At 37.6% G+C, this 27220-nt stretch overlaps 3 protein-coding genes across 7 annotated transcripts in view; 1 reads left to right on the forward strand and 2 right to left on the reverse strand.

Moving 5' to 3' along the window:
* Positions 1-3746, reverse strand: part of itsn2a (intersectin 2a) — a 36784-nt gene extending 33038 nt beyond the window's left edge. For all 4 annotated transcript variants that reach the window (XM_041975687.1, XM_041975685.1, XM_041975684.1 and 1 more), the window contains exon 1: positions 3649-3746. The gene's annotated coding sequence lies outside the window, so the exon portion shown is untranslated. The remainder of the gene's footprint in view (positions 1-3648) is intronic.
* A 3183-nt stretch (positions 3747-6929) lies between these two features.
* Positions 6930-12653, reverse strand: ddx1 (DEAD (Asp-Glu-Ala-Asp) box helicase 1). Its single transcript, XM_041976361.1, has 26 exons — positions 12591-12653; positions 12416-12467; positions 12246-12309; positions 12125-12154; positions 11847-11943; positions 11668-11715; positions 11497-11580; positions 11305-11388; positions 11119-11195; positions 10970-11042; positions 10798-10874; positions 10600-10714; positions 10289-10427; positions 10033-10093; positions 9785-9883; positions 9589-9678; positions 9234-9422; positions 9066-9117; positions 8807-8953; positions 8570-8661; positions 8406-8478; positions 8250-8322; positions 8056-8098; positions 7844-7939; positions 7556-7676; positions 6930-7464 (listed from the first exon to the last, which is right to left on the reverse strand). Exons 1-26 carry the CDS (start codon positions 12604-12606, stop codon positions 7334-7336), a joined length of 2223 nt encoding a protein of 740 aa, XP_041832295.1. The 5' UTR covers positions 12607-12653; the 3' UTR covers positions 6930-7333.
* A 261-nt stretch (positions 12654-12914) lies between these two features.
* nbas (NBAS subunit of NRZ tethering complex) overlaps positions 12915-27220 on the forward strand; it is a 156310-nt gene continuing 142004 nt past the window's right edge. For both annotated transcript variants that reach the window (XM_041975891.1, XM_041975893.1), the window contains exons 1-8: positions 12915-13024; positions 13518-13569; positions 15373-15409; positions 18656-18733; positions 19212-19259; positions 20399-20442; positions 23524-23657; positions 24751-24884. In XM_041975891.1, coding sequence (XP_041831825.1) covers positions 12932-13024; positions 13518-13569; positions 15373-15409; positions 18656-18733; positions 19212-19259; positions 20399-20442; positions 23524-23657; positions 24751-24884 — 620 coding nt within the window. In that variant the 5' untranslated portion in view covers positions 12915-12931. The remainder of the gene's footprint in view (positions 13025-13517; positions 13570-15372; positions 15410-18655; positions 18734-19211; positions 19260-20398; positions 20443-23523; positions 23658-24750; positions 24885-27220) is intronic.

Genomic DNA, 27220 nt, shown 5'->3' on the forward strand with positions numbered 1-27220 from the left:
TGACCCCATCCAGATAATATTCTTAAATTTGAAACAGAACCAATGTACGTTTTTTCCCCCCCGTTGTCCTTTTTAATTTCTTGCTAGAAACCATCTTGATTTGCTTCACTGTTGCTTCTAAATCATTTTCCAGTTCAGTTACTAATATGTTCCCTGTTTTCTTGACCATTCAAACTTGTTACATCTTCAAATTGACAAGGAACTCTTCTTATCTTAGTAGATGTAGTTTCTGTCTATCATCATCCTCAGCTCAGTTTCTTGTTTAAGCACTTCTTGTGCTATTCTAGTCTTTTCCTGTAAATTTTAATAACTCCCTGAGCACACACCTCACCCTTATTTAAGTTAATTAATTTAATTAATTTTATATACATCCATCTCTCTCTTTCTACAAGCCAATAATAATAATAATAATAATAATAATAATAAGATTTCTCCTCATTGTCTGTAATCCCTGTCTGTTTCAAACAATCTGCTCTCTGCATTTACCAAATCATTCATTCACCTTACTTCACCCTCCCATCTGCCTTTTTTCTATCTGAGGGGATTCTTACAGAGTCCCCTAGAATCTCTATACTACTCATGCTCTGGTTACACTGTTGCTCCATGATTGGCTTCCCTGTGTTTTTTTTTTACATGAATTCTTGGAGGCTATGTTGTGGCATAACTCATTGTCTGCACATGCCAACATGGTCAATTACTTAAGAGCAATAAACCACACCCTGTGGCCCATGCTTTTGCAAGAATTTAATGTCCGTGCTGTTGCCTGGGTGCAAATTCATTCATAACATCAGTGATAACTTTTGCACAAGCAAACAATAGTAATGTTCAAGCTTCAGAATCATAAATTAATCAAAAATATAAACAAAAAATAGGAGTGAAAAATGCATATGCCCTAAGAGTATTCAGAGTATTTTGAGTCTTAATTCAATACTCTGTAAAACTCTTGTAGCTGTTTTCGTTTCTGGCTCTACAAGCTGATCTCTACCTCTGAGCAACAATGAGTCAACTTAAAATTAGTCTGCAACTGTGAAAACTGCAGATACCCAGCAGCCATATTCTGGAAGGACTGCACATTAAAATGCATAAACAACAAGGGCAGGTACTTTTTCCTCATCACATCTTAAGTCTGCTGCGCTCTGCCCAGTTTTTCTGTCTGTGAGATCACATCTCTAGCTTAGTATCTCTCACTATGACGTGCATGTGTACAAAAGGAACCATGGAGACAGTCCAGGCCGAATTTGGCAGAATTACATATATTTAAACGATTCACACTTAATAGATGATTTTCTCATCATAAATATATCCAGACACAGAAGTTAAACTAATAGCACCCTGAGCTGTAAGAGTGTATGTACATAGTGCATGTGTGTCTTTAACTCCCTATGCAAACATTCATTTTGAAGGTATTAAGCAAACACTCTTCAATCTCATTCACAAATACCCTGAAGTGTATGTGGTTTGAAATGCAAAATGACATCTCCTATTAAGAGGGCACTGAAAGCTCAAACAGGACATATCCTGGACAGAAACAACACTGAAGGTACACAGGACAGCCTCTACATCAACATTGACTACCACAACTAAATGCTTTCCTCCGTGTGTTTGTTCTATCTTCTGTAAGTCACTTCTCTAAGACTAATAATATCAGGAATAATAAACCAGTAAAGATTATAGAGCTCAAGGCTATGTTTAAATGTCTAAAAGGAGATGAAGATAAGCAGAAAATCGGTAAAAACATAAAACTATATAATCCATTCTTCCCCAGTAGACTAGTTTGATTTGGGTGTGAGTGTATGTCATGATAGGGGTGAGTGGTTAGTTTTCCTGAGCCACCACTATGAGGTAGGAAATGAATAAAAGATCCTTTGACTCTGCCCAGCATGCTGATTGACACCTGTGTGCACCATACCAGACCACTTGGATGTGGCATATCAATGTGTCGGCCTGTGTGCTAGAGTGTGTCCAACACACACTCCGCACACAGAGGGGGACCCTGTTCTGGTAGACCCAGCCCAGGAAGCTTTGCAGAGACTGAGGAAGAAAGACTCAGTGTTTATATGTTCATCCTGTGCATGTTTCTTTTTTTATGCCTATTCACAAGAGCAGAAAAACCATTAATACACAGACATATATACCTTCCTCCATTGTTCTGCAGGTGAAAATTGAGGATGCTTCACCAGAATAATCCTTCATCTTCTTTTGATACATTTGTAGGTCATCTCAATGAATCACTTAAGCCTCTTTTACTTCCTGTGGACTCAACCCACAGCACTTAAAACACACACTCAGCATAGCAGCCTCTTTTTCCTCTGTATTTTGCCCAGATGCCTGTAACACACTTTTTTTCTTGACTTAAAAAAGTAATCCCAAACTAAGTTATATTCATACAGCTGCAATATAAGAGTCAACCCTAAAAGTCCATCACTTACCAATTTAATCACAATACTGAATGTGCATGTGTGCGTTATGCAATGCTTTGTCTTGGCAGGTGGATATGCAACAGCCCCTCCTGGGATGGGGCCAGATGTCATAGCAATTGCAGTTTAGATGGACTTTGCCACTTCAGCAAAGAAAGCCTTCTCTTTCTGTTTTCACTAAGAGCTGCAGAGCAGTGCACACACTCTCTCACACACACATACACTCTCAAAGCAATCTTTACAGTTACTATATACTGCAGCAAATTAGTACAAGCATGCACAAACAGCTTAACTTGCCCAGGTCATCACATTTAATAATGTGGGTTTGCAGTTATATTGTAACCATTTAAACATCTGATAACACCTCAAGTGATGTAAAACACTAAGTTACGTAACAAATGTGCCTGACATGCTTTATAGTTGTGTAAACTTTTACCTTCCTTATACATCTGGGCCCTTCAACTCATTCATCAGGCCCCCAACAAAGAATCCCAGTCATACAAAAGTGGTTTTCCCCCCAAGAAGGGGACAACAGCTAATGAGCTTCCTTGTTAAAAAAAGATTTACTTAGGAAATGGGATAAATAACCTCTGGAGTGACACATTTTGTCAGCAAATAATGATGCAATTGCTTGTTGTGCAAATGTGTCCATCTTAATTTAATGTTTTCTCTCGAATAACAATAGGAAAATACAAAAAAAAGAAAAAAAAAAAAAAAAAAAAAAAAAATCTGTGCACCATTCATCCCACTGTGCAGTGAAGACTCTCGAGACTGTCACTGGCAAAATTATAACAACTACTTATTTTTGGTCACTTATGTCTAAATGTAAGTTTTGTCTTTGGCAAAACTGCTTGAAGACGTTTAAGGCATGAATGGATCTAAATGGACGTTTATTTCCAGCTATATGCTCGTCATCTAAAAAGCAGACAATAGACTACCAGTCAGGATCTAGATGCTGGTTTAAAAAAAACCTACAACCTATATTTTCATGACTGGAATATATCAGCACTGCAGCAAATTACAATCCCGGTGTTAATACGCTCACTAAACGCCTATTAGGCTACGTGCTGGATTTAATAAAGCAGGACATCCCACTTACCTTGAAAGAACAGGTAAAAAATTAATTAATAAATAAATACTAAATAAAAAAAATCCATAGTTTCGACAGTGCTAATACGTGATACATACTGCGGTATTTGTTAAGCGATGTGATGATTTTTTAATCTTTTACCTGTTGCGGTAGAATAGCGGTGAAGATCGACATCCAGCTCCCTGACAATCAGGCTCCTGAAGAGGGAGGAACCGCTCCAGCAGCCGGGGCGGGTGCGGACTGGAAATGGGCGTCTCCAGCTCCGGAGTCAAGCTCCACAGAGTCACTCCAGCCACTTCCGCTTGCTTCTTCATATATAAAATATCTTTAGGTGGGAATAGATGAATTTAAACGCAAATAAAAATCAAATGAAAAAATAATTTAAGATTTGATTTACTAAAAAAAAAAACAAACAAAAAAAAAAAAAAAAACAGATTTTCTTGAAAATGATTAATCTTCAACCACCGGACCTTGACGTCATCGTAGGTGGAGAAGACATACTGAACTACTTTACACTAAATAGTATAGATGTCGTGTATTTGTGGTCATCAGTGGTAAAATCCTAAAAAATATATTAACATTTTACACATCAATAAACTGAAACTGTTGAAGCTTCCTAAAAGTAAAATTAATCATAGAACGTTTGTATTGGGTTTAATTAGTTTCACTGTTATTCATGAAGTGAAGGAGGAGGTAAGTATCACACAGGTGATCTTCAAGTACATTGTACAAATACCAGTGAAATTAATTATTAGAGCAGTTAATAGTTAAAAACGATCCAGTTTGTATCTAGTAAAGAATGGTGGCAGTTTGTCATTTAAAAGTTGAATTCAAAGTATAATAACACTTCATGGGAAAAAGTGTGGTTGGAATACCATAAAAAAGGCACCTGTTTTTATCAGGATCTGTAGCAGTCCATTTGTTTGGGGCATAAAATCTGTAAATATTACAGTTACCAAATGGTATTTAATTGGGTTGCAGGAGGTATGTTTTTTTAAACATGTGAGGCTTATTTTAAGTTGAAGATGCCTGAGAAGGGTGCTAACAACCTGGAGTATAAACTGATGGAGATCTTATACAGATCCTGCTTTCAGAGCCTACTAACATATTGCATCTCTGTAAGGCAGCCAGCCACACTGAAGCTGACAGGAAGAGCAGTGGCGTATCCAGAAAACGTTCAAAGGGGTGGCCTATCGATATATGTTACTATTTGCACAGTCCATCAGGATTATTATCAACTTTGGTTAAAATCAGTGTATGAAACACAGCGATTCTTGTGTGTCTGGAACCCTTACACAGCTTGGAGCCATTTCTAATGTCACAGACAAACCTTTGTTTACAAAAGGTTTTAAACATTTTAAACATAGAAACTTTGAAAAGGAACTAATTAGTATTACTAATTAGTATTACAAAAAAAGTCCTTTATCTCTAGCTGTTCTTGTAGCTGCTGAATTCTACCTCCTGAAGTGTGACTCTGTTTTTAAAGGTAACAGAGATTTGCCTACCAAACTCCACATTTCCCCAGTTCCATGTCCACCCATATTTCACACACTGGTCAGCCATGTAAGGATTTAGTTGGCTCTGTTGAACAAATACATTTGTTCACACCTTCTGTCATGAATTTCATGGCAATATTCAACTTAGCTTTATTTATAAAGCACCTTATTAAACACATAAGAGAAACACAAAATGCTTTGCAGAGCAGAACAGAATATGAAAGGATACATGTAAAACAACTGAAATAAAACGAGTAAAAACAATATAGATTTGAAACAGACAATATAAATAATAAATGCAAGACAAAGTGACAAACTACTAATCAAGATAGGAGTGGCCACAGGGGTGGCCAATCAAATTTCAGGGGTGACCCTAGACCCCTCCAGGCCCCACCCTAAAATCACCATTGAGGAAAAAGCTGCAGGGAGTAGTGAAAACAGCACAGAGAAATCAATGGTCATCTTCTCTAGACTTTGAACAGAAAGGCTGGGGGCCTGGACATCATGACGGGCGCCTCCTACCCTCTCCACACATTCTTTCAGCTGCTGCCCTCACATTGAAGATATCACAGTTTAAACTGCAGGACCACCAGCTGGTACACAGCTTCCTCCTACACCATGTGATTGGGTTATTTGTTTTTGCACATACATTACACTCACCCATAACCTGATTTATGATATTTATTACAGCATATTTTAAACTTTTAGGGACAATGCACGATGCTGCTTGCCACACTGCACGTCTTATTTCATGTTGTACTAACTTTGGTATGAGCATCATGACAATAAAGAGTATTTGATTTAATTTTTAACTCGCTGTCCTTCCAGAGCAAGAGATATTATAAAGGACTGTTTTGTACCTTTGCCACCATCGGTTTGACTTGCTGCACTCTGGGAGACATTACAGGTGCATAAAGTCCAAAACAAACAGACCTTATCCATAGAGCCATTACACTGCAAGCTGTGTTTACAACTTTATGAATGTTAGAAAATATTCAAATTGCATTTTAGAGTTTTCAAATGCTTTTGACATGATCCACAATATGGTCAAGATGCTTTCAAAACTTTATGCAGTTCTGCAAAAGTAATCAATAATGTAGTATTATGAGTAATAAAATAATTTTCACATATGCAAAAATAACTATTAAAATGGGGGAAAAAAACCTAAAACAGAAGTTACTGATCGTTTTCTGCATTATTGTCCTACAACGTATTCAGTTCCCTTCATCCAAATTAAATGTGATCGCCTGTGAATATTTAACATGAAATTATCAATGCACCCATGTGTGGTCTACTTGGGTGTCTAAATGGGTTGTGACAACAAAGTGTAATGAGTATTAAGCAACCACTTCCTTTTTTAATCCTTTTTTCAACATTACAGCTGGAATTTCTACAAGAATATTTCTATCTGCCAGATTCTCCAACTTGGACTTCATGATAAAGTCATATGTGAGGACATCAATACAAACCTGCTCTAATGTTTCATACAGCTCTCTGCCAAGATTATCACTTTGATCATTGCTCCTTTATTCAGTTTGTTGACTTTATTTTTCTTAAAAGACGTGCAGCTTTAGATCAGAAGCCCCCTTTCCTGTAAAAATGGGCTTGTTTAATTTTTTACAGGACAAATGTAGAAATAGAGAAATCACACAGGAAGTGATGTCAAAAGAGCAATTTGCAGGGATGTCAAAGTATATGAATTGATTATCAGTGACTTAAACAGACTAAAAGACAGCATTATACATGAACACGTTTGAAAAACTATTTAAACACCCTTAAAAATTTTTACCTATTCCCCTTAAACTCACCCTGCTGCTCACTCCAACTGTAAAATGTCAACTAAAAACAGACACAACGGTATTTCTAATAACAAATATGCATTACTTGTAAGATGATTCACCAGAAAAAAAAGAAACGCCAACTTACTGGACTTACAGTTTATTTTAATCTACAATTAACCTTTAATTTAGCCACATCAATCAGGAAAGTCCAACACATCATAATAAGCATGAATGCTTGCATTTGATAAACCGTTAAACTTAATATTTTATATTCATTAAACTAAAACAGGAGCCCAAAACCTAACTAAAGAGAAATGATGTGACTAAACAAAAAGAAAAACCGTCAGTTTGCTGATTGTACAGATGTGTGACGTACCAAATGAAATGTTTACACTGAACATTTTCAGTATATTTGTCTCATGTATAAATTATTCAGAATTTAGTGAATCATTTTGGTTTTTTTTTTCCTCTCCAATTTTTATGACACATTTCATGTGTTAACATTTTCTGACTGAGACCTGCAGCGCCATCATGCTAGCTGGGGTATGCTCAGAAGGCTCTGAAAAGCTGGTTTGGCATGTATCCCAGGTGAAGGAAGGATGTTTGAGCTTCTCTCTCGAGGCTGGCCAACTCCTGGACTGTCGGGGCCAGAACATCCACGTGACCCTTGTAGTTTCCACCTGGGCAGGGACAAGAGGTTTGCTGGTGAAGTTCGACAGAAAAGTAAAGAATGGAACAAACCTCTATGGCCTTGCAAATAGTTAAACCTACCTCCTAATGCTCTCCGCTGCCCATAGGTCACTTTTCCATCAAACTCATCTGCAGGTACTTTGATGTCTGGCTCACATTGAGTGATGGTACACTTAAGATGCTCCTCTATTTCTGATAGAAGCTGCAATACGAGGAAAAGGAAAAAAAAGGAAATGAGCAGAAAAATGTGTAGTTTCTGCCAAAATGAGAAATGCATCTGCTCCTTTATAAAATCTCTTAAAAAATTCCTGCTGAATCAGAGACGGGATTCTTTTTCAAACATCCTTAACTTGCTGCATCTTTGTTCACCTCTTTCTCGTTGTACCAGATAGTGCAACCTCCATCTTCCTTCAGCCTAGTGTTGTAGCAGCCTCTGCCTCGGTTAGGGCAAACATGGTACCACACCTGTACACATGGAGAGGTACACTCATTAAGCATGCCAAATAAATAAATAAATAAAATAAAAAAAAATAAATAAATCAGGGCTTAAAAAATCTGTGCTTTTCCATCATCCAACACACCTTCTCCTTTTCCATAGCAACCAAGGAGATTGCCAGCCCCATTCTGTAAGGTAAAAAGGAAAATCACTTAATTTTAGCTGAATGTAGGACGTTAATATTTTCGAATTTCAATCAGAGTTCTTTGACAAAAGTTTGAGGCTGCAGAGGAGATGAATTTAATAAATTCTAAGTGACCAAAATGTATCCATGCTTGCCTTTCAGCTCTTCCAACTCTGCCAATGCGGTGGACGTAGTTCTGCTTCTCATCTGGCAGAGTGACATTAATCACTAAGGAAAAAAAAGTTAAAAACAAAACATTTACATGTGTACATGAAATAAAACAATTATACTTGTCTACTATAATTTCATACCATAAGGAACTCCACTGACGTCAATCCCTCTGGCAGCTACATCTGTGCAGATCAGCAGCCTCACTTCTTTTCTCTATGAACACGAGATGATTTTAAAGTGTCGGCCAACTGGTTATACCTTACTAAACGGCAGCACAAAGTTGTAATTTTTTATCATTTCATACCTTAAAGCGCTCCAAGTTTTGTTTACGCTCATTAGGCTTCCGATCACCATGAAGACAAACGCAGGAAAGCTGATGTCCTTTACTGTCTGGACCTGAAGAAAACATGCAAATGTTTTAAAAATATCATATAAAAAAACATTTTTATAAGCAAAGCATGCAGCAAGTTTGAGTTTATTTTTACAGATCCTGTCTAGGGGGAAAGGAGAAAAACATTCAGTGGTGCCAAAAGCTGCTCACCTCCTCCTTGCTGAATGAAATACTGCTCCATGTTGTCACAGTCAATCTTGGTGCGACAGAAAATTATAGCTTGGTCCATTTTGTGCTCTTTAATGGCTCTCACTGTGTACTCGCCCTTCAGCACCTTGATGGCCTCTGACCACATCTCTAAAATGCACAAGAACACCTAATTCTGTTCAAGAAGGTTGTTTACGTCATAAAAAAATGTAATTAAAGAAGAGATTTTATGCTTTACATTGTGCTGCCCATTTGTTCATACCTGCAGTATTGGCTCCTGGTCTGGTGTTGTCTTTGGCATGAACTTCATCAGTCTAACCATCGGTAAAGACGTATCAAAGTGTGAGCTGTCAGTACATTACTCCAAAACCAAAAGAAACGGCAAGGCACCCTAAAAAGTCTGAAAGATAGGTTAACACGAAGGACTCACCCGAATGTGATTCTTTCCGAGGCGTTCCCATAGATGGTCGCTTTTAGGGTTGACGGGCACCACCACATGGTGGACAGTTTCTGGGACTGAGTCCTCCCCTTTCAGGTCCACCCATGTGGGAAAATGCATGATGCGCTCAGACAACTTCTTTACGTCAAATGAATGAAGTGTGGCTGAACACACGATGACCTAGGAAAGAAGAGATCAGCAGATGTACTTAAACTATGAACTCCTGCAAATAATCCTCAGATATATTAACCCTGTGCACACTCAAGCTGCAGTTTGTATTGTAAAAGAGTCAGTGTTAAAACAAAAAAAGTCACGGAGATGTTTATTGAATTATCTCAGGACGTACCTGCAGTCTCTTGCCATCTGAGGTAACTTGAGGGATCTGGTTATGAATCCTGTTGATAAAGTCTGTGTATCCTGCTGACAGGAGGCCATCCTGGAAACCCAGTAAAACCAGAAAATAGTTAATCTCAATATTTACTTTTTTTGCAGTGTAAAATTTAAGATTTAATCTTAAACATTCTTCAAACTTATACACATACACATTCATCCAGGACCAGAAAGCGGACTTGGGAGAGACTGAGTTTCCCAGTGGATATGAGGTCATCCAGTCTACCAGGTGTTCCCACCACAATGTCAACCTGGTTATAAATTAAACACAAAGAATAAAACAAAAATATGGGGGGGAAATGAAGCAGGAAACAGAATAAAACTGTGTGAGTTCAAGTGTAAGCTTTACAGTGATTAAAATTAAACAGAAGCTTGTTTGGAGACAGTACATGTCACATACCCCCTGTTCCAAAGCTGCCAGCTGCTCTTTGGCAGCAACACCACCAATAACCAGAAGCTCCCTGTAGCAACAGATTACAAATTATTGTACATGCTGATACAAGTATTTACAGTTAACTGACTCCATCTGCTGGTGTTAAATGGGAATTACAAACAATACAAAAATAACTGACACAGTTTAGCATCACCTACATATATGCATTTTCACTGTAAGTCATAGTTTCGTGCTATTTGTGCAGTCGGCTGTGACATGATACCTGAGTTTGGGATTGTCCACGTATTTCTTAAATTGCTTGACATTGTTGAGGGTTTGCTCAGCCAGTTCTTTAGATGGCTCAATAATCAGAGCTTTGGGTGCGTTGGATGACGTTTTCACTTGACTCACTTTGGCACTTCCTACATATTGACACAACAGACACAAGCTACTCAACAAATGTGTCATCCATTAAAAAAAATTTTCATCTTATTTTTGAGTAGTTTAACATAAAGTTTTCTTTAGCTTTTTTTTTTTAGTACATGTATTTGCAGCACCTGATATGTGGTTGAATATATACACACATGCACACACCTGTCTGAGAAGACTTGACTGAGTGGCTCTCTGGTGCCTGATCCAGGGCAACAAACCCACCCTTCGGGGGATGCTTAAAATCTTCTCCTCCAAAGTTAAACTTCAGCTCAGCATTCTGTAAACACAACATGACACATTTGTCTGGCATCTGTTTGTTTTTTTTTCTACCATTGATTTTGGAGCAATTTCTGCTGATACCTTAAGAACACATGAGGCAAAGAAAGCCTGATTTCTCAGGTTTTGAGGGATTTCAAAAGCTACACCCAGGTCATTGCCTGCATAAAGAAAACAGACAGAGATTCTACAATTTTGCTCTTTTCCACCAACGTCAGATATTAAAGATAATAGTTTATAAATACAGAGAGGGTACCATTTTTAGAGAACAAAATCTCGCTCTTTTCTAGATCCAGATAGCACCCGACAGTGTCATGCATGGTAAACTCCTGCAAAGAGACAGGATAATGAGTATTTACATACAAATTGTTAAAGCATTTGAACAACATAACAATGAATTGTTACCTCTCCATAGCTGTCAAACTGCTTGTTGTTGGATTTCTTTCCAGTACCGCCAAAACCAAAACCATACTTATCAGTTCCTAGAAAGCAAAACAAGAGTTTGTGACTGAGTTAATATTTGGCTGATATAATGTTTTCAGCTGCCTTTTGGTCTCAAGGCAGACATTTTGAAGAGCAGAGGAGCAATACCCAGATCCAAAGCTGCTTGACTAGTGGACCAGCCCACTCGGCATAGACCCTGGTCATGGCAGGTCACTTCATAATAGTACTTCCCTAGAAAAATAAAATCATGGATAAGAGGTAATAGTAAATGATACTTTCAGTTTTGTAGGTGTAGGTTGCCATGAATTGAAATAGCCCTGTGTTATGTTCTTTACACACCTTTAGTAACACCTTTTGTGGAGCGACAGCCGTGCCACTCTTTAAATTCTCTGCTCTGGCAGCATACTCCATCAGAGCCAATTGCTATGTACAGACATGGAAATGACAATGAGCACATGTGCCAAACAAAAACTGACACGGTCACTTAAAACCATTTTAAGCACTTCTTACCAAAGGCTGGACTACGATCATATGGATTCATCTGCCAGTTAGTGAAAACTGAGACAAAACAAAGAAAGGGTCATCTGTAGTACAATATCCTGGACCTAACTTGGTCTTGTAAAGTTGAGAGAAGAGTAAAGTTTTTACAGTGTTATTATTAATAAAGGTTTTAATAAATGTTGTCTTACTAGTTCCTCCTGTTTTGATAGCGGCCCTGCCTTTCTTGCCCTCTTGCTGATCCTTCAGCGTCTCATAAACAATTTGGATCACTGGGATACTAAAGGCCTGAAATTTAAAAAAAGAAGAGGAAGAAAAAAAAAAGTGTAATTGTTTGCCAATCCACTGTATACAGTACCAGTCAGAAGTTGGGACACCCTTTGCATTTAATACAATAGTAAATTGTGTCCAAATTTGTGACTAGTGGTGCAGTTGTCATTCTCAGATATAAAATGTTACAAGTACTTACCCCTGTTTTGCCACTACCAGTTTCTGCAGCCTTGAAGACAGAGGAGGTAAAGAATAATAATAAGCCAACTACAAAGCTGCTGTCACAGGTCATAGGGCTATTTACAAAAGGTGGAGCTTACCATAAGTACATCTCCCCCACCAAGAATTAGGGGGATGGACTCTGCCTGGATGTCAGTAGGTAGCCTGAAACCACACAATTAAAACAGTGTTGAGTCTAAAATGTAACATTTCCAACGGGGTACAACGCTAAAACACGAGGCATGACTTGGCAGAATATATGGCTACTTACAGCCAGTCCATCTCCTCCACAGCCTGCGCGATTTCAGGCATAACTCCCATTTCTGTTAATAAAAAAACAAATTCAAAGATTTAGTAAGTGTGTATGACTTTACAAAGTCACCTCTTTATTCAGACGTTTAACGAATGTAGCGCGAAAAACATTTATTTTAGTTTAAAAGTCTTACCTGAAAACGCTGCCATTATTGCTGCTACGAGGGCAACCTAACCGGATGTAACTTGTAAAATATGCGGCTCGGTACAGCTCGTTTAAAGCCGTGTTACAACAGACAAATATAAAAGGTTCCGTTTTGTAAACTACTTCATATTCCTGTTTCAAAACTAAATACATATAAAGACCAGCAACGGAAATTAATATCTTATTCAAATGTTATATTGTGATGTTAAAAGTAAAACATATACCGTGTTTTTTTACATGCGGTTAGTCACAGATTTGAACTCTTTTACGATTACTCTATTTTGTTCCTCCATAACCCCCGTAGATTTCTGACAGCTGGGTTCAGTAAACATGGCTGAAGAAAGCTTGATTGAAAGCGAAGATGAAAACATTTTGTATGATTTACTTGTTATTACTGAATGGCCTTCAGAGACAGACACCCAGGTTGGTTATAGCGACTTGTGCCGACATAGTTTCTGAGTAGTCCGTGTGTTGAACATTTGGTGGTTAAAAAGGAACACCGCAAGTGAACTGTAATGAGTTGCATTGGGTTAGCCGCGCAAAGCCACGTAGCTTAGAACAGTTATGGTTTTATGTAGTCATAATTAAAGTTTCACCCTCTAAGGTCATATTTCAGGCGAATGTTCCCCCCATTGTATCTTAGTTTTTGTAGTCATACACACGTTTAACTAGTAGACAGGTGTTTTTTCTTTTTCAATAAAAATACATTTGGCTAATTTTAAGGAAGCTTAAGAGTGTATATTCTAAAAGATAAACATAGTCATTTTTTAATCAAATAAAATACACTACAGCGTCAAATGTACCGATTTATACCGTTAACTGGATATCTGTAAATTATACGATGCACAAACTGAACAAATAAGCCCAGTTTAAGAGATGCACAATCAACATACCTGGCACTTCTTATCATTCACAGCTACGTGGGAACAAGGAGCACAGCACCTCCATAATTGCAAAAGCAGTGACGGGTAAGTTCTTCTTTTTATGCTGTAATGCATGCCAAGTAGGATACTTTAATTTTATTGTACAGTCTATGAACAGCATTCAAAACCTGTTTGTAGCCAGTGTCTCTTCAGATTTGTGAGCATTAATTTCCAAATTTGGAGTTAGCTTATCAACCCTGCTGCACTTAACACCTTTTAATAGATGGTTTGTGTGTTATTTCACCATGTGCATCCACCTGATTACAGTGTGGGATAGGAAGCAAGAAATATCACTTGTTACATGTAAAGGAGAAGATGTACACAAGGGACATCGAACTGTTAGCCTTGGGTTTTGGTCCATATTATTTACCCTGAGAGTTTACCAGTGTTATTCTGGTAGCGGGTCATATCATACTGCTGCAGACACAGCCTTTGACGTAATCAGCTCCGTTGTTGCTGGACTACAAACACAGCATCCTAATGCATTCATTGTGATCTCTGGAGACTTTAACAATGTCTCCCTCTCTGCAACATTACCAACATTCCAACTGTTTGTTAGCTGCTCCATCAAAGACAATAAGATGATAGACTTATTTTATGCAAATATTAAAAATGCATATAGCTCAATTATCCTTCCTCCTTTAGAAAGATCAGACCATAATCTGGTTCTTCTTACCTCCACCTATAAGCTCATTGTTCAACAGCAATTGATCATCACACAGACTATTAAAACCTGGTCTAATGAAGATGAAGGTGCTCTTTAATGACTGAGTGTGTGACAGATTACATCAACTTCTGTGTAGACAGCATCATCAAAACAAGAACAGTTGGGTGCTTCTCCAGTATTAAGCCCTAGAAAAGCTACTAAGCATCAAAAAAGAAAACCTACTGGGATGGAGACAGGGAGTTATTAAAGACTATACAAAAACAGCTTAAAACAAAAATAAAGAAGTGAAGGAGGATTACAGGAAAAAGTGAGAAAGACAATTGCATCAAAACAAGAGGGATATGTGGTCAGGAATGAAAAAGATCAACAGCTTCAAGTTAAAGTGGGATCAGACTGATGGAAGTCTGGACAAAGCTAATGAGCTTAACATGTCCTTCAATAGGTTCATTTCAGAGCAGAGTGCAGAAGAAAAGAGGTGGAGTTGATGGTGGAATACAAGTACCCTGGAGTTTATCCAGAGAACAGAGTAGACTGGAAATGCAACACAAAAGCACACAAAAGGGACAGATCAGACTCTACTTCTTAAGGAAGCTCAGATCATTCAGTGTCTGCACTAATACTACACATGCAATCAGTTTTGCATCCATCTGCTGGGGGTGGCAGCATCATAGACAGAGAATTAAAGAGACTGAACAAACTGATCAAGAATGCTGGTTCTGTTCTGGGGAAAACTCTGGAGCTGCTGGAGCTGATTGTCAAGAAAAGAATGCTGGCTAAATGTAATGGATGTTTCTTCACTTCCTCTACACAACACAGTGAAAAAGCAACAGAGTGTGTTCAGTGTGAGGTATCGTCAAGTCCAATGCAATTATTCCTGCCAGCAGCTACCGCCCTCCAGAACAAAGCAATATAATCTTCTAATTAATTATGATTGTTTTTATTAAAAAAAAAAAAAATACTACAACATTGCAATTTCCCTCTGGGATTAATTAAGTATTTTTTAATTTCATTTGCCATTTGTTGCTGCTGCAGAATGCTGGAGATTTATTATAAAGTAAATTGTCACAATAACGCAAAGTGTTATGACTGGTTGGCTGGGACACTAGAAGAAAAAAAAAAAGTAAGAAATATGATTACAGATATACCAGAACTTTGCTTTCTGATTGTTGAATCTTCCACAGGACCATTCCGCTTAATCCTTCACTATTTGTGGTATAGGTAAGTTTGACATTTTCTTCTAAACAAGCATGGCTGACTTGTCTAACTTGCACATACTTAGCCAGTGGTATGACAGATTAATGTGAAACCCTAATTCATCATTTTATAGTTATTTTTTTACAGGTTTATGTTGCACATTTGCATAGCTGTAATGATGATCATATGATCATTCTGATCAGTCAGGGTGAGGATAAAGAACATCTGAAGGTGTGCTAAAGTGTTTGGTTCTGGAGTGTTAGCAGTAAATGCTTTGGGCCCTGTTGGTTGTGATTCAAGGTCTTTGTTGGTTGGGCTTGCTTCCCGCAGATGCCATCAGATTGGCACTTGAAGAATTTGTGGGGTGGATGAACACATCACACTCTTTGTTGTGTGTGTTTGTGTTTTTCTTTTCCAAAAGCAGTTGGGAGAGTCGGTTGTATCCTGCTGGCTGAGGCTGTTACTGTGGAAAATGGTGTTGCCATGAGAGAGTGACTATTCTGCAAAACTCGATGAGAAGTGTTAAAGTTACATCTGCATGAGTGCAGCTTTCCCTGCTGAACATTGCATAAACGGTGCTGCACAAGCAACCTGTCAATGGTTTTAATGTTACGACTGATTGGTGTAAACTTGCTGTATTTCCCGTCTTGTATGAAAGAATGATTAAGATTTCTATATTTTAACTTGATAATTCTAATTTATGAATAAGAATTGTCTGTTTGACTAATAAGATGGTGAAATATAAAGGTAGTAAAACTTTTTTTCATATTGTTTCCTGTCCTGATTAAATTTCTTTAATAGTTAGACATATTTTTAATATGGCTCTTTGTACAAAATATTATCCCACTACACTCAGTTATTGCAGCAACACAGTGAATTATATTAAATATTTTTTTAAACCTTTTGTTTATACTCTTGTACTATAACTTTGTTAACTACAGTTAGTGAAATGCTTACTAGCACAGCAATTTACTGAAAAGTAGGCCTGTACCACATATCCTTTAAATAAGTTTATTTCCTACATCCTGCTAAAAACTGCAAATGAGAAAACTTGAATTGAGAGGCAGTGATAACTGAAAGGATTAATGGAATAAATAGATTCTTTTCACAAAAAATGACTGCCCTCTTCATGCATATTATACTCTAAAATATAAGATTTTATGAGGGAATAAATAATCAGTTTGCTTTGATTTCTGTTTAAACAAAAATCCCATCTAAGATTAAAAAGATAAAACCATCTGTATCTTCTTTCAACAGCCTTTTAGGTTAGCTTGTTAATACTTTGTAAGATATACTACTGCAAAATGTAACTGAAAATGGTATTTATTCAACATTTCTGACATTTTTTGCAATGCTCATCTAATTAGCTCCTCTCTTGCTGTAAACTATCTGATGGAACATGTTAACACAAGATCTTTCCAGCAGTGGGTGCTTTAATTCTTTAGCCTCAAGGCCTGCTTATGCTCTCAGCAGGTGGTTAGCTAGCACCATCAATAACCTTATTAAATATTTAAGAACTCCTCCAGCCACGGAACTTCCTTTTTCTTTTTATGGATGGTAGAAGATCTGGGATTTTGTGTCATATAGTTACTGAGGCTGCACTACTGATAATGTACACAAGGTGCCTGTTGTTGCATTGCTAATGTCAAGTAGACTCAAAGATTACATGAACACTGTCATGAAATAAAAAAATACTAAAATAACAATGAAATTAAAATGATCCATCCACCAACCAATTTAATATTCCAGCTCATTCTAGTGCAGGGTCATTGAGAAATAAAAGTTTGTGGCTTAAAATAGAACAGGAAGCTATAACTATGAACAATAAAACTCAATCTTTTCTAGTGTAGTTGCACTGATGCAAGCAGTAAATAATTATTTAAATATAATTGTTATGTACATTTAAAAACCAATAACTTCAGATATGAAAGTATTATCGTTATTAAATAAGCTATGAATTTAGATTTCTCTCTGATAGGAAGCGATTTGAAAAAACATTAATGGACATTTTAATTTAACTTTTTATCTTTTCTTAGAATAAAAATCTGGGTTTGTTGGATTTTAGTTGTTTAATGATCTAATTTGAATGTAATTTAATATTAGTTACATTAAATATTTTATGGGACATAATTAAAGCCACTTAATTAACATCTGTAAGTACGATGAAATCATTTTAATTTAAATGTTTTTTTTTTGTGCATTGTTTTTTATTTCTTATTCTATCCCTCTCCAATAAGTTCAAGTCAATTAAAACAATAGTACTACAGAGCTGGTCCTGTGCCACTGACCAGTCAGCTGACTGGGATTTCTGGGAAGGGAAGACCTGATGCAGAAAGGCTGATGCATAATGATACCTGAAACCTGATTGGACAGAAATATTTAGTTGTGTAATTATTTCCATCACTGATTGGGAGCTAATTTAATAGATGACATCATGGTTATTTGTGGGAAACTTGAGTACCATCAGCTGTTAGGCTTTTTGTTCACAGTTAAGTTGAGCTATGATTGAAGTTCAGCTGGACCATTTAATTAGATTAGTGTGCACGTCCCAATAAACAAACATGCAAGAGAAATTGATTGATTGAAGTGTTTTCTTCTCTCCAGTAGATGGTAATATTCCCCCTTTCAGCTTGCTAGTACTGGACTTTTCCAGCTGATCAGTTTTTTCTCAGATTAAAGAACTGAAACAATTTATCTGGCAGCAAAGTCGTACCTTTTTGAGCCGTGAGTTGAAGAGCTTGTCAGCTCTGCATATTCTTTACATAATGTAGACTTGATTTATTTTTATTTTATTGTTTTAAATCAAGTTGAATGCTATCCTTGTGGTTATATTTTGTTGTTGCTGGCTTAATCTTTTCTGTGTACCAGCTCCTTCTGTTACTTCTGTGGGGTATGCACTAAAAACTAAGGCTTTATTTTTTTTTTTTGTTGGACCTATATATTTACTTCACACTGCATCATCAGGCTGTATTAGCTCAATTTTGAAAAGTTTGAAAAGCTAAGCACAATATTAGTTTGACTAAGTAGTTACATGTACTTAAAATAGCTGGCTAGACTAGTAGTTGTATTTATTGTAATGTTATATACCCCTGTAATTTTCTTCAGACCTGTTGGCCATGTCCTTATTTTTCTCTTCAGTTCATGTTCAAATTCAGTTAGTTCTTTCACAGGAGTTGTACGTATTGATATAAAGATTGAATCAATCGTTTCCGGACTTGCTTACTTTTTGTAATTGGTTGATTTTTCATATTGTTCTCTTATGTATCTCAGCCCCTCCAGCTCATCTCTGCCTCTCGGTCTGGTTCGACTGGCAAACAAGCAGATCAGCTGGCAGCTGGTTCTTTCAAGGTACAGCAAGAACACAAAGTTACACACTTTCACTGTAATCAGTCCCTGAATGTGGGACATTGTCTTGTGTGCACGTCCTTCCTCAGCTTCCTCTTGTGCAATTTAGTGCTTTATTTTATCTGACAAACCAAGAAGAAATGTTTTTAACTGAATATTGTAATTCCAAATGATAGTTATGATTGATATAATTAATTTGATACGGATGATTATGTTTTTCTGTCTTTATTTCCTCTGCTTAATGTTTTTCATTTACTCTTGTTACGTCTCCTTCTGAGCCACCCATCCTGAGTTTTAATTTTTATTTTGTTTTACCATTTTCCTTTATCATGCACTTACACATTTCCTCATTATAATTTCATCTCACATTTTGAAGTAAACTATAAAAAATTATGTTTACCTTGTTTTCTCTGTTTTTTTTCCCCCACTTGTGTTTGGTTTTCTAATTCATGCCTGACCATTCTCTTGTTTTACTCCACAGTAATGGGAAACTGTTGGCAGTGGTTCAAGACCAGTGTGTGGAAATTAGGTAATTACAGAAGCAGAATGTGTGTGTGTGTGGGAGAGAGAAAGAGAGAGTGATGGAGAGTATTTTAATTAATTGGTTGATTTATCACATTTCCTTTAAAAAGACTTCCTGTTTAGGCTTCAATCTAAGAAAAGAGAACTGTTTTCCAGGCACCAGTATAGTTACTAACAGTACAATCACTCACATGAGAGCGTCCATCTTTCCATTTACTATACCCACTTCGTTCTAATCAGGGTCATAGAGGCAGGGCAGAGCTTGTGGTTAGTCCATCACAGCCCATCATAGGGCTAACCACAAGAGAGAGCAGTTTGGTTAGTTTAGCATAACTTTTCTTGCACCTGTTAAGAAAAATAAACCAAATTTTAGCAGAAATGTTAATTGATTTATTATTATTTCTCAGTTATAGAGAAAGCGACCCCATGTACATCCCCATGAGAATGTTTATAGCCATTTTTAATAGTTGTAATTATTTCCAGACACAAATTCAATTTCCTCTTTACACAGGGAGAATCCACTCACTCAGCAATCTGCTCTCCTGACATAATGTAATGCTTTGAATGGAGCAAAATCGAATTGAAAATCAATAGCCATGAACCAGGTATACAAATATGTCTTACTCTCCAGGGGCTAACAAGAGGCTCATTCTCATTCATTGTGAAGCTTTCACTCCACTTGACCCTTTGAGTAATTGGAAGTCGCTTTCATATGTCGATCACTGTGTAAAAGCTGTGTGCTCCTGTTGTTTACCGCCTTCGGAGTTGCGTTGCAGTCGACCTCTTGTTACCAGGAGCGATCAGCCTCAACTCTACGTCAGGGGTTATGCTTGTGTCTTTTGTTCACATCATTCTCAGTTAATCACAGTGTTTTACTGCTCTGCTTCACGATGTTAGTTGAGTTGTGTGAGTGAGTGGGTGTTCAGTCAGTACAAGGCCTTATCCTCAGAGAATCTGTCTAAATGCTGCCCACACCCTCTTGTCTGCTTGATCCATAGGACTACTTTAGCTGGCAGGCAATCAGCAGCTGTTATAACCTTCCTTATAGCAGCTGATATGAGGTTAAATGTGTGAATATTCTTGTAATCTAGTGTCATGCTACTACTGTTCTTTTCTTATTTTTTAATGTCTGTATTTCTTTCTCAGGTCTGTGAGGGATGACTTTGGTTCAGTCATTGGAAAATGTCAGGGTAAGACCCTCTTTGCTTGTGTTGCCAATCACATACAGTAGTTATGGTAAATAATGGTGAAATCAGCTCATTTAATTAAACCCTTATGCTTTATAGATGTGATTTATTATTGTATAGTTCATGTTGTCTACTGTGTATGTTGTTGGGCAGTTATGGCTGTATGTCCACATACTGTACCCTGTAGCCTTGAGTAGCTACTGACTATTTATGAGGGGACAGAATCTTATAAAATAACACATCTGCAGTGACGAGTCCAAGCAGATGTGAGGATTTGATCTGTTTGTTGACCTCAGCAACGGCTTAAAACATCACATGCATGAATATATGTGCAGTTGTATTGACAAGTAGGATTTTTTTTTTTCCTGAGAAGATAATTTACTGACTGCCCCCTGAAGAGACCAGCTTTCCACTCAGTTTCTTCTAACTTGAGTTACTTACATTATGTGAGCAGAACTGCTGTATTTTTGTTATGTCAAATTTAGCTGCTAAGAAAAGAAATTGCAAATTATTCTGTTGCTTTTGGGTTCTTTTTCAAATATATATCTGATTCTTTGAAACATTTGATAAAATATGTACTTGTAGCATGACTGGACAATAGATGTCACTGTGGACTCATGTTTTAATAGACAAAGACTCCATTCAAAACATGTTATAGCTGCTAAATACATGGAAAGTCTGTCATATTTGGTAGCATTTGAACAGATATAGGAGGTCATTTTAAGTTGATTGTGTATTTAAAAATGTGTGTCGCGTTATGGACTTCTGAATGCAGCCAAACCAGAAAAACAAACAAACAACAAAACAAAAAAGACTAATTAGTGACGTGCTTACAAAAGAGAAACAAATAGAAGAATTGACTCCATACCCAGAAATCTTTAAGGAAATCTAGAAAACAAAACAAATAGTTATTAAGGCTTATAAATAGGTGAAAAAGGAGCCATTTTGGACAAAGTGACAGACGGCAGCGTTTTCATTCTTATTGTCTTGTCTTCTTAGCAGTTCATTGAAGACCATTTCATGTTGGACTTTGTTAAATAAATACTTTTATTAGCAAAATATTTTTGTTCTCCCCCCAAATTAACTGGATTTGTCTTCAGCTTTTTTCTGTTGGATAAAACTGATACCAATAAGTTCTCAGAATTTAACAGACAAATTCTTGGTCTTGGCAGAAGACCTTTGTGGGTTTTCCCATTATATCCACTTTTTCCTTCTTTCTTCTCATTTCTTTTTGTCTGTATTTATTATTTTTTCTTGTTTTTTTTTTATTTATCTTCTCCACCCCTTCAGTCCACCTATTTCTCAGTGTATTTGTTCTGCTCTGACTGGCTGTTCTTAAAGGTTCATAGTGTGGATAACAGTAGCTCCTGGGCCTGTGGAAACCTCAGACTCACGCTTTTTTTTTCTTTCTTTTTCATCTTTTTCATTTTCTCTTACTTCATTTCATTTCACGGAGATTTGTCCTAATGGATTTTGCTGTGATCCTGCCTTTAATGGCATTTGCCTTTAATGGATGAGCATGTGTGTGTGAGTGCGTGTGTGTGCACATTCTCATGTATGTTCCTGTTTATTGCACCCACACCTTTGTATCACCATGTGTCTGCTTCTGTTACAGTAGAGTTGTCTCCCACCCCCGTACATAATTCAAAAGTGTTGAGCTCTGATAAATGCATCTGCAAGGCATTAGATAGAAGGCTTCTGTTGGGTCATTGGGTGTAATTCTCAACAACGTCCGCCACCATCGCTGGGAGGGGAAAACAAGAAAAAAGACAGCAGCGTCCAATTTTCCACCTCCCCAAAAAAGCCATCTATGTGGAAATGGAGCCCCTCAGAGCCGTAGAACATCTTACTGTATACAACTCATAATAGGAGACAAGATGGCAAGTGAGACAGTGTGTGAGTAAAATAAAAATAAAAAATATTGGAATACAAAGCAAAAGTGCCAAAACAACAATAAAAACAGAGCAGATGCTTGGTGCCTATATCTGTCATAGCAGCACCGTGTTCGTGTTTGCTCCCCCCAAGCAGAGAGTCTCAGAGGTGTGTTAAGTCGCCTACCTCCTGAGGCGCTCCCTGATACTTAGGCCTCAAAATTTGGGGAGCCATTATTTCTCTCAGCAGGTGCTGGATTCATCGTTTCCTGCTCCGTCTCCTCCCCAGCCTCTCTCTTCCTCTCATTTTCTCTCTGTCTTTGTCTGCCTCGCCTCCCACTTCTTCTCTTTGTTCTTCATTTAAAATTCGAGTCATACAATATCCAACGACTCCATTAGTTTGCAGCATTGCCCACCAGGGGTTGCAGCAGCATTACTCAGCCAAGAAATTCAGCACAATAAACGCCACCAGCGCTGTGAGGAGATATCAACCGAAACACAAGTTTTTCATAACTTCTTTTATGCAGCAGCAGTGTTGTGTTTTACATTGTTGTCCACAAATACAAACAGTAGGCTGTTGCTAAATTATGCATCTATTTAAATGTTTAAGAATTGAATAGTTTAATCCCCCCTCCTACTGTTTAATTCATTAGGAAATAATTGTGTATTCAAAACTGACTTGGGATCAGAGGCCTGCCACACGACACCAGCAGTTCTTTCAGGTGGAAAGATGACAGTGGAGCCTTGAGAAAATGCCAGCAGGCACAGTTTGCTTTATCACAGTGAAATGGTTACACTCACAGCACTGCTGAGCCAGCAGATTGTTAAAGCAGTAGCCTATACTTCAATAAACGCTCAATTTATGATCTCTGTTCTCCTCCCACTTTTCTCTCCGGCTCTCTGTGGCTCGCTTTCTTTCTCGCTGCGACTTTGTGTGTGAAAGTATGCATGCTTCTGTCTTTGAGAAGCAATTATTGAGATGTTATTCTAGCTGTGGCTCATCGATGAATTGGATAAATCCCCAGACACATCGTGTTGATGTGTTGCATTAGCTTTATCTTTCCTCCCTGATCTTTATTCATCATCCTCATACCACGTTACACAGAAGGTTTCCTCATCTAACTTAATTTGCAAGCTTTGGTTCCTTTAATACCTTTTTAGATTTTAAAATTTCTTTCTTTTTTTTTAATTTTTTTTTTTATAAATGATGCAGTACCTAAGGACCCAAACCCACAGTGGCGAAGGGTGGCGTGGAGCTCTGACTGCACCTTGCTGGCCTATGCTGACAGCACCGGCACTGTGCGCCTTTTTGACCTCATAGGCAGCGAACTCTTTGTCATCCCCCCGGTAACCTTGTCCACACTCTGACACTTTACACCCCTTCTCTATATTGAAACCATATAAAACATATGCAAACCCTTATTTATCAAGCATTTTTTAGTATTAGACACATGTGTAGTTAAAATACAGTCATTTATTCTCATAAAAACTACATGCCACAGTAGATTTGACTGACATCCATGATCTTTCCTCCATGCTCCACTGCTTCATCGTAGCACCCATACACCAGACACGTTAAGCTGCTTTCACCTTTTGAAGGAAACGTCTGCTTGTCAGACGCACTGTGCTCTCTTTGCCTGTCACGCCTGCTTCCTAATTCATTGTCTGTTGTTCTTTTTTACCTTTTTTTTTCTTTTTTCTTTGTGCTCATTGTGTCCTATTCCTCTTTAACCCATCTTCATCACTTCCTGTCTTTAATATTTCACACGCAGGCTGCTTCCCAGTCTTCCCATTACATGCATGTCTCTACTCTCTAATCTCTCCTTGCACGTCTGTGTCTGTCTTCCACTGCTGCCATCTCAAGTTCATCTTTCATTCCTTGCTCCTTTTAATGTCCTCAGCGTGCTACATATTATTACTCCTCCCCCTCTATTTCTGTCCATCATTACCTACATCCAGCTGGTCAGAGAGTGAAAGCAGATGCTCGTCCTTTTCCCCAGTTACACTTTAAAAAGTCTGTGATTCTCACACTTCATTGTTGTGCGTCTACGAGTGTACTTACATCAGCACCCCCCATCTCTGCTGTATTCTTCCTCCTGTTTGTCACTGTTAAGTGCACCTAGCACTGACTTGCTGCTATTTTTGGTGGAGATGAAGTTAATTTGACAGGAAAAAATGCATGTGTGGAGAATATTTCAATTTCTTCATTTTTTCCTCCCCTGTTCTCTCTTGCTTTCTGTTTTTCTTTGACTCTCTCTCTTTTGCTTCATGTTTCAGGTCTTCTGCTGTCCTCACGTTTTGCTTGTCCGTGTCCTTTAGCAAACACTTGTTTTATGTTTCTTTCATTTGCGCTCAAAAGCTGTGAACACAAACACACAATTATGTATTATGTATGAGTACACATTGCCTCTGACTCTTCTCTTATTCTCTGTGAAAGCAGGTGGTGAGTTTCCCTGGAGATTTCAGTTGTGCAGTTGCAGGTCTGATCTTCTTGGAGTACACAGGCGGTGCTCAGTGGTCAGCCGAGCTCCTCGTGATCACATACGGCGGTGGGCTGAAGAGCTATCTAGTAAGGTAAGAGTCAAAACTGCACTGTTAAAACTTCTAGAAGTAACAGGTCCAGGGTGACATCTCTTTTAGGTGCTGCATCTTTTAATTCAATTGTATATCTTGTACACTAAATGGTTTAGAAGACAATTCTACTTTGTTTTCTTTTTTCTAACTTTGCAAATACTTTGATTTGTAGAAGTAGTTTTTTGACATATAATCCTAATTGAATGTCAAATTATTTCACAGTTGGAACTTTCTAGCTGATTTTGGATGTTTCCTTCATATTAACTGTTCTATCCTCTTTATGCATCTTCTAGTAGAGCATGACAATACTGCTACCATGCTTAACAACCTAAACAGTGTTTTTACAGCCTCCCCTTTACCCGACTAAACAAACATGCAAACATTGTGGCCAAACAACTCCATCTTTTTCATCTGGCTAAAAAACTTTTATTAAAAGGCTGCCTCTATGCGCATCAACTGCAAACTTCAGTAGAGCCCCTTGGTGATTCCCAAGTTGATCCTGACCATCTCAAACCAACTTTCTCTTAGATGAAGGTGACAGTTTGTTTCCTCCAGACACCTGCCTAGTAGCTACACCTCACAACTTGTACTCTATACTGTTGTTTGGATTAAAATCTCATTTCTCAGATCTGCAGCGAGTTAATTTCTGAAATTATTCACAATATTCATTTAAAAAAATTTAATTATTTTTAATTTTATTCACAATTTTTTTCCCACCAGAGTGAAAAAGTTAAAAGAAACCATTGCAATGTGTTCATGGTTTTAATGACTGTGATGAGTATATGCAAACTTCAAAGTGGAAATACCTTTGGACTCTGCTAGACACCTACATACTTTCAGATGACCTCTGTAAAAACAGTATTCGGTTATTTAGACTAAAACATTGATGGCTTGCAAGTCAGCTCATGTTACTTTTTAGCTGCTGATATACCAGCTTTTTTTTTTTTTATTAAAAATCAACATATATGATATGCTCTTTAAACTACATTACAGTTCACTTATGCTCATTTTGTTATGACTGACAGTTTGGTTACTTTCAGAGTTTACACATCAACTGTTTTAGAAACTTCAGTGGACACCTCATCTGTCTTCACCTCTGACTCTTTACTTGACGTTTGTGTGACAGCCATGATTTACTCTTCATCCGCTTTCATCTTTTGGTCATTAGATAGCTACTTTGCTGTCACTTAGGGTTCTTTTATGTTGCTTTTAACAATTTAACAGCTGTCATCTCTTCTTTCAACATGTCATTTGACATATTGAATATCCTGAAATCTTTTTCTATTCACATTTTACCCTCTTTTTGCTGATCCACTTTTGTTGAAATAGTGTGCCCAGTTTATCTGTATAATAGTTTGCTCAAAGACTCTTGCAGCCCAGCTAACACTTACAGTACTCTCAAAATATACTACCTTATTTTCCACTGCTGTAGATTTTTGGATGGTATATGATGTTTTAACAGCTTTAAATTAAATCAGACTAAACAAAATCAACCTCTGCCATAATTTGAGCTGTTTGAGTTGTTTCCATCTTCATTTCCAGCTGTTCTGCATGCTAACATCCCAGCAGCAGGTGCGTCTTCATCTTCTTCACCAATCTGTTTTGTCGATCTTTTTGTTTAAACATGATGCTGGTTTTTGGCTTTATATTCCAGAAAATCTGTTTATAGGGCAGGTCATGACTGTAGCCTCCTTTCCACCCACAACACTGTCATGCTTTACACCTCATGCTGCTACATAATGTGTACAAGTAGTGAAACGAGCTAAAATCAGGGAACGGGTATACCTGTGTCAATCACAGCAAACACATAGTTAACTGTTTTCATTAACATTTCTAAAACACCACTTTGTTTTCTCTGTAATTTCAAACTGCTAGCTGTTAATTGATGCAGCATTTCATGAGTAAACCCCCCCCCCCCCCCTCACACACACACACACACACACACACACACACACACACACACACACACACACACAGACACACACAGACACACCCCAAACTAACCTGCTGCATGCACTACATGGTCCAAAACGGATGCACCTCACTTGGTGCAGCTTGGTTGTCTTTACTTAAATGCCGAGGGCAGTGATAATCTCTCGTTGCATACCAATTCCTGTTCTTGCATCTTCTTATTCAAACAAACATTTTGAATATTTTATGATGTCTGGTGTGTGTATGTGCTTTTCTCATGGCTCCCCGCACCTTTCCACTTCAATTTAGCATCAGCACAATGGCTTTTTTTTTTTTTTTTTTTTTTTTTTTGGCCAGTGTATTCCAATTTCATTGTCTGAGCTATCTGCTCTCACACCAAACCATAGCGTAGTGGCACTCCATGA

Source organism: Melanotaenia boesemani, chromosome 22, assembly GCF_017639745.1.
Source record: "Melanotaenia boesemani isolate fMelBoe1 chromosome 22, fMelBoe1.pri, whole genome shotgun sequence".
In the NCBI taxonomy this organism is placed as follows: Eukaryota; Metazoa; Chordata; class Actinopteri; order Atheriniformes; family Melanotaeniidae; genus Melanotaenia; species Melanotaenia boesemani.

Excerpts from the sequence above, each read along its gene's own strand:
- ddx1 (XM_041976361.1), bottom strand. Across the intron at positions 10,094-10,288 it reads GTGGACAATCCCAAACTCAG|GGAGCTTCTGGTTATTGGTG; the intron begins GTATCATGTCAC and ends CTGTTGCTACAG. Across the intron at positions 8,099-8,249 it reads AGAGTTGGAAGAGCTGAAAG|AATGGGGCTGGCAATCTCCT; the intron begins GCAAGCATGGAT and ends TTTACCTTACAG.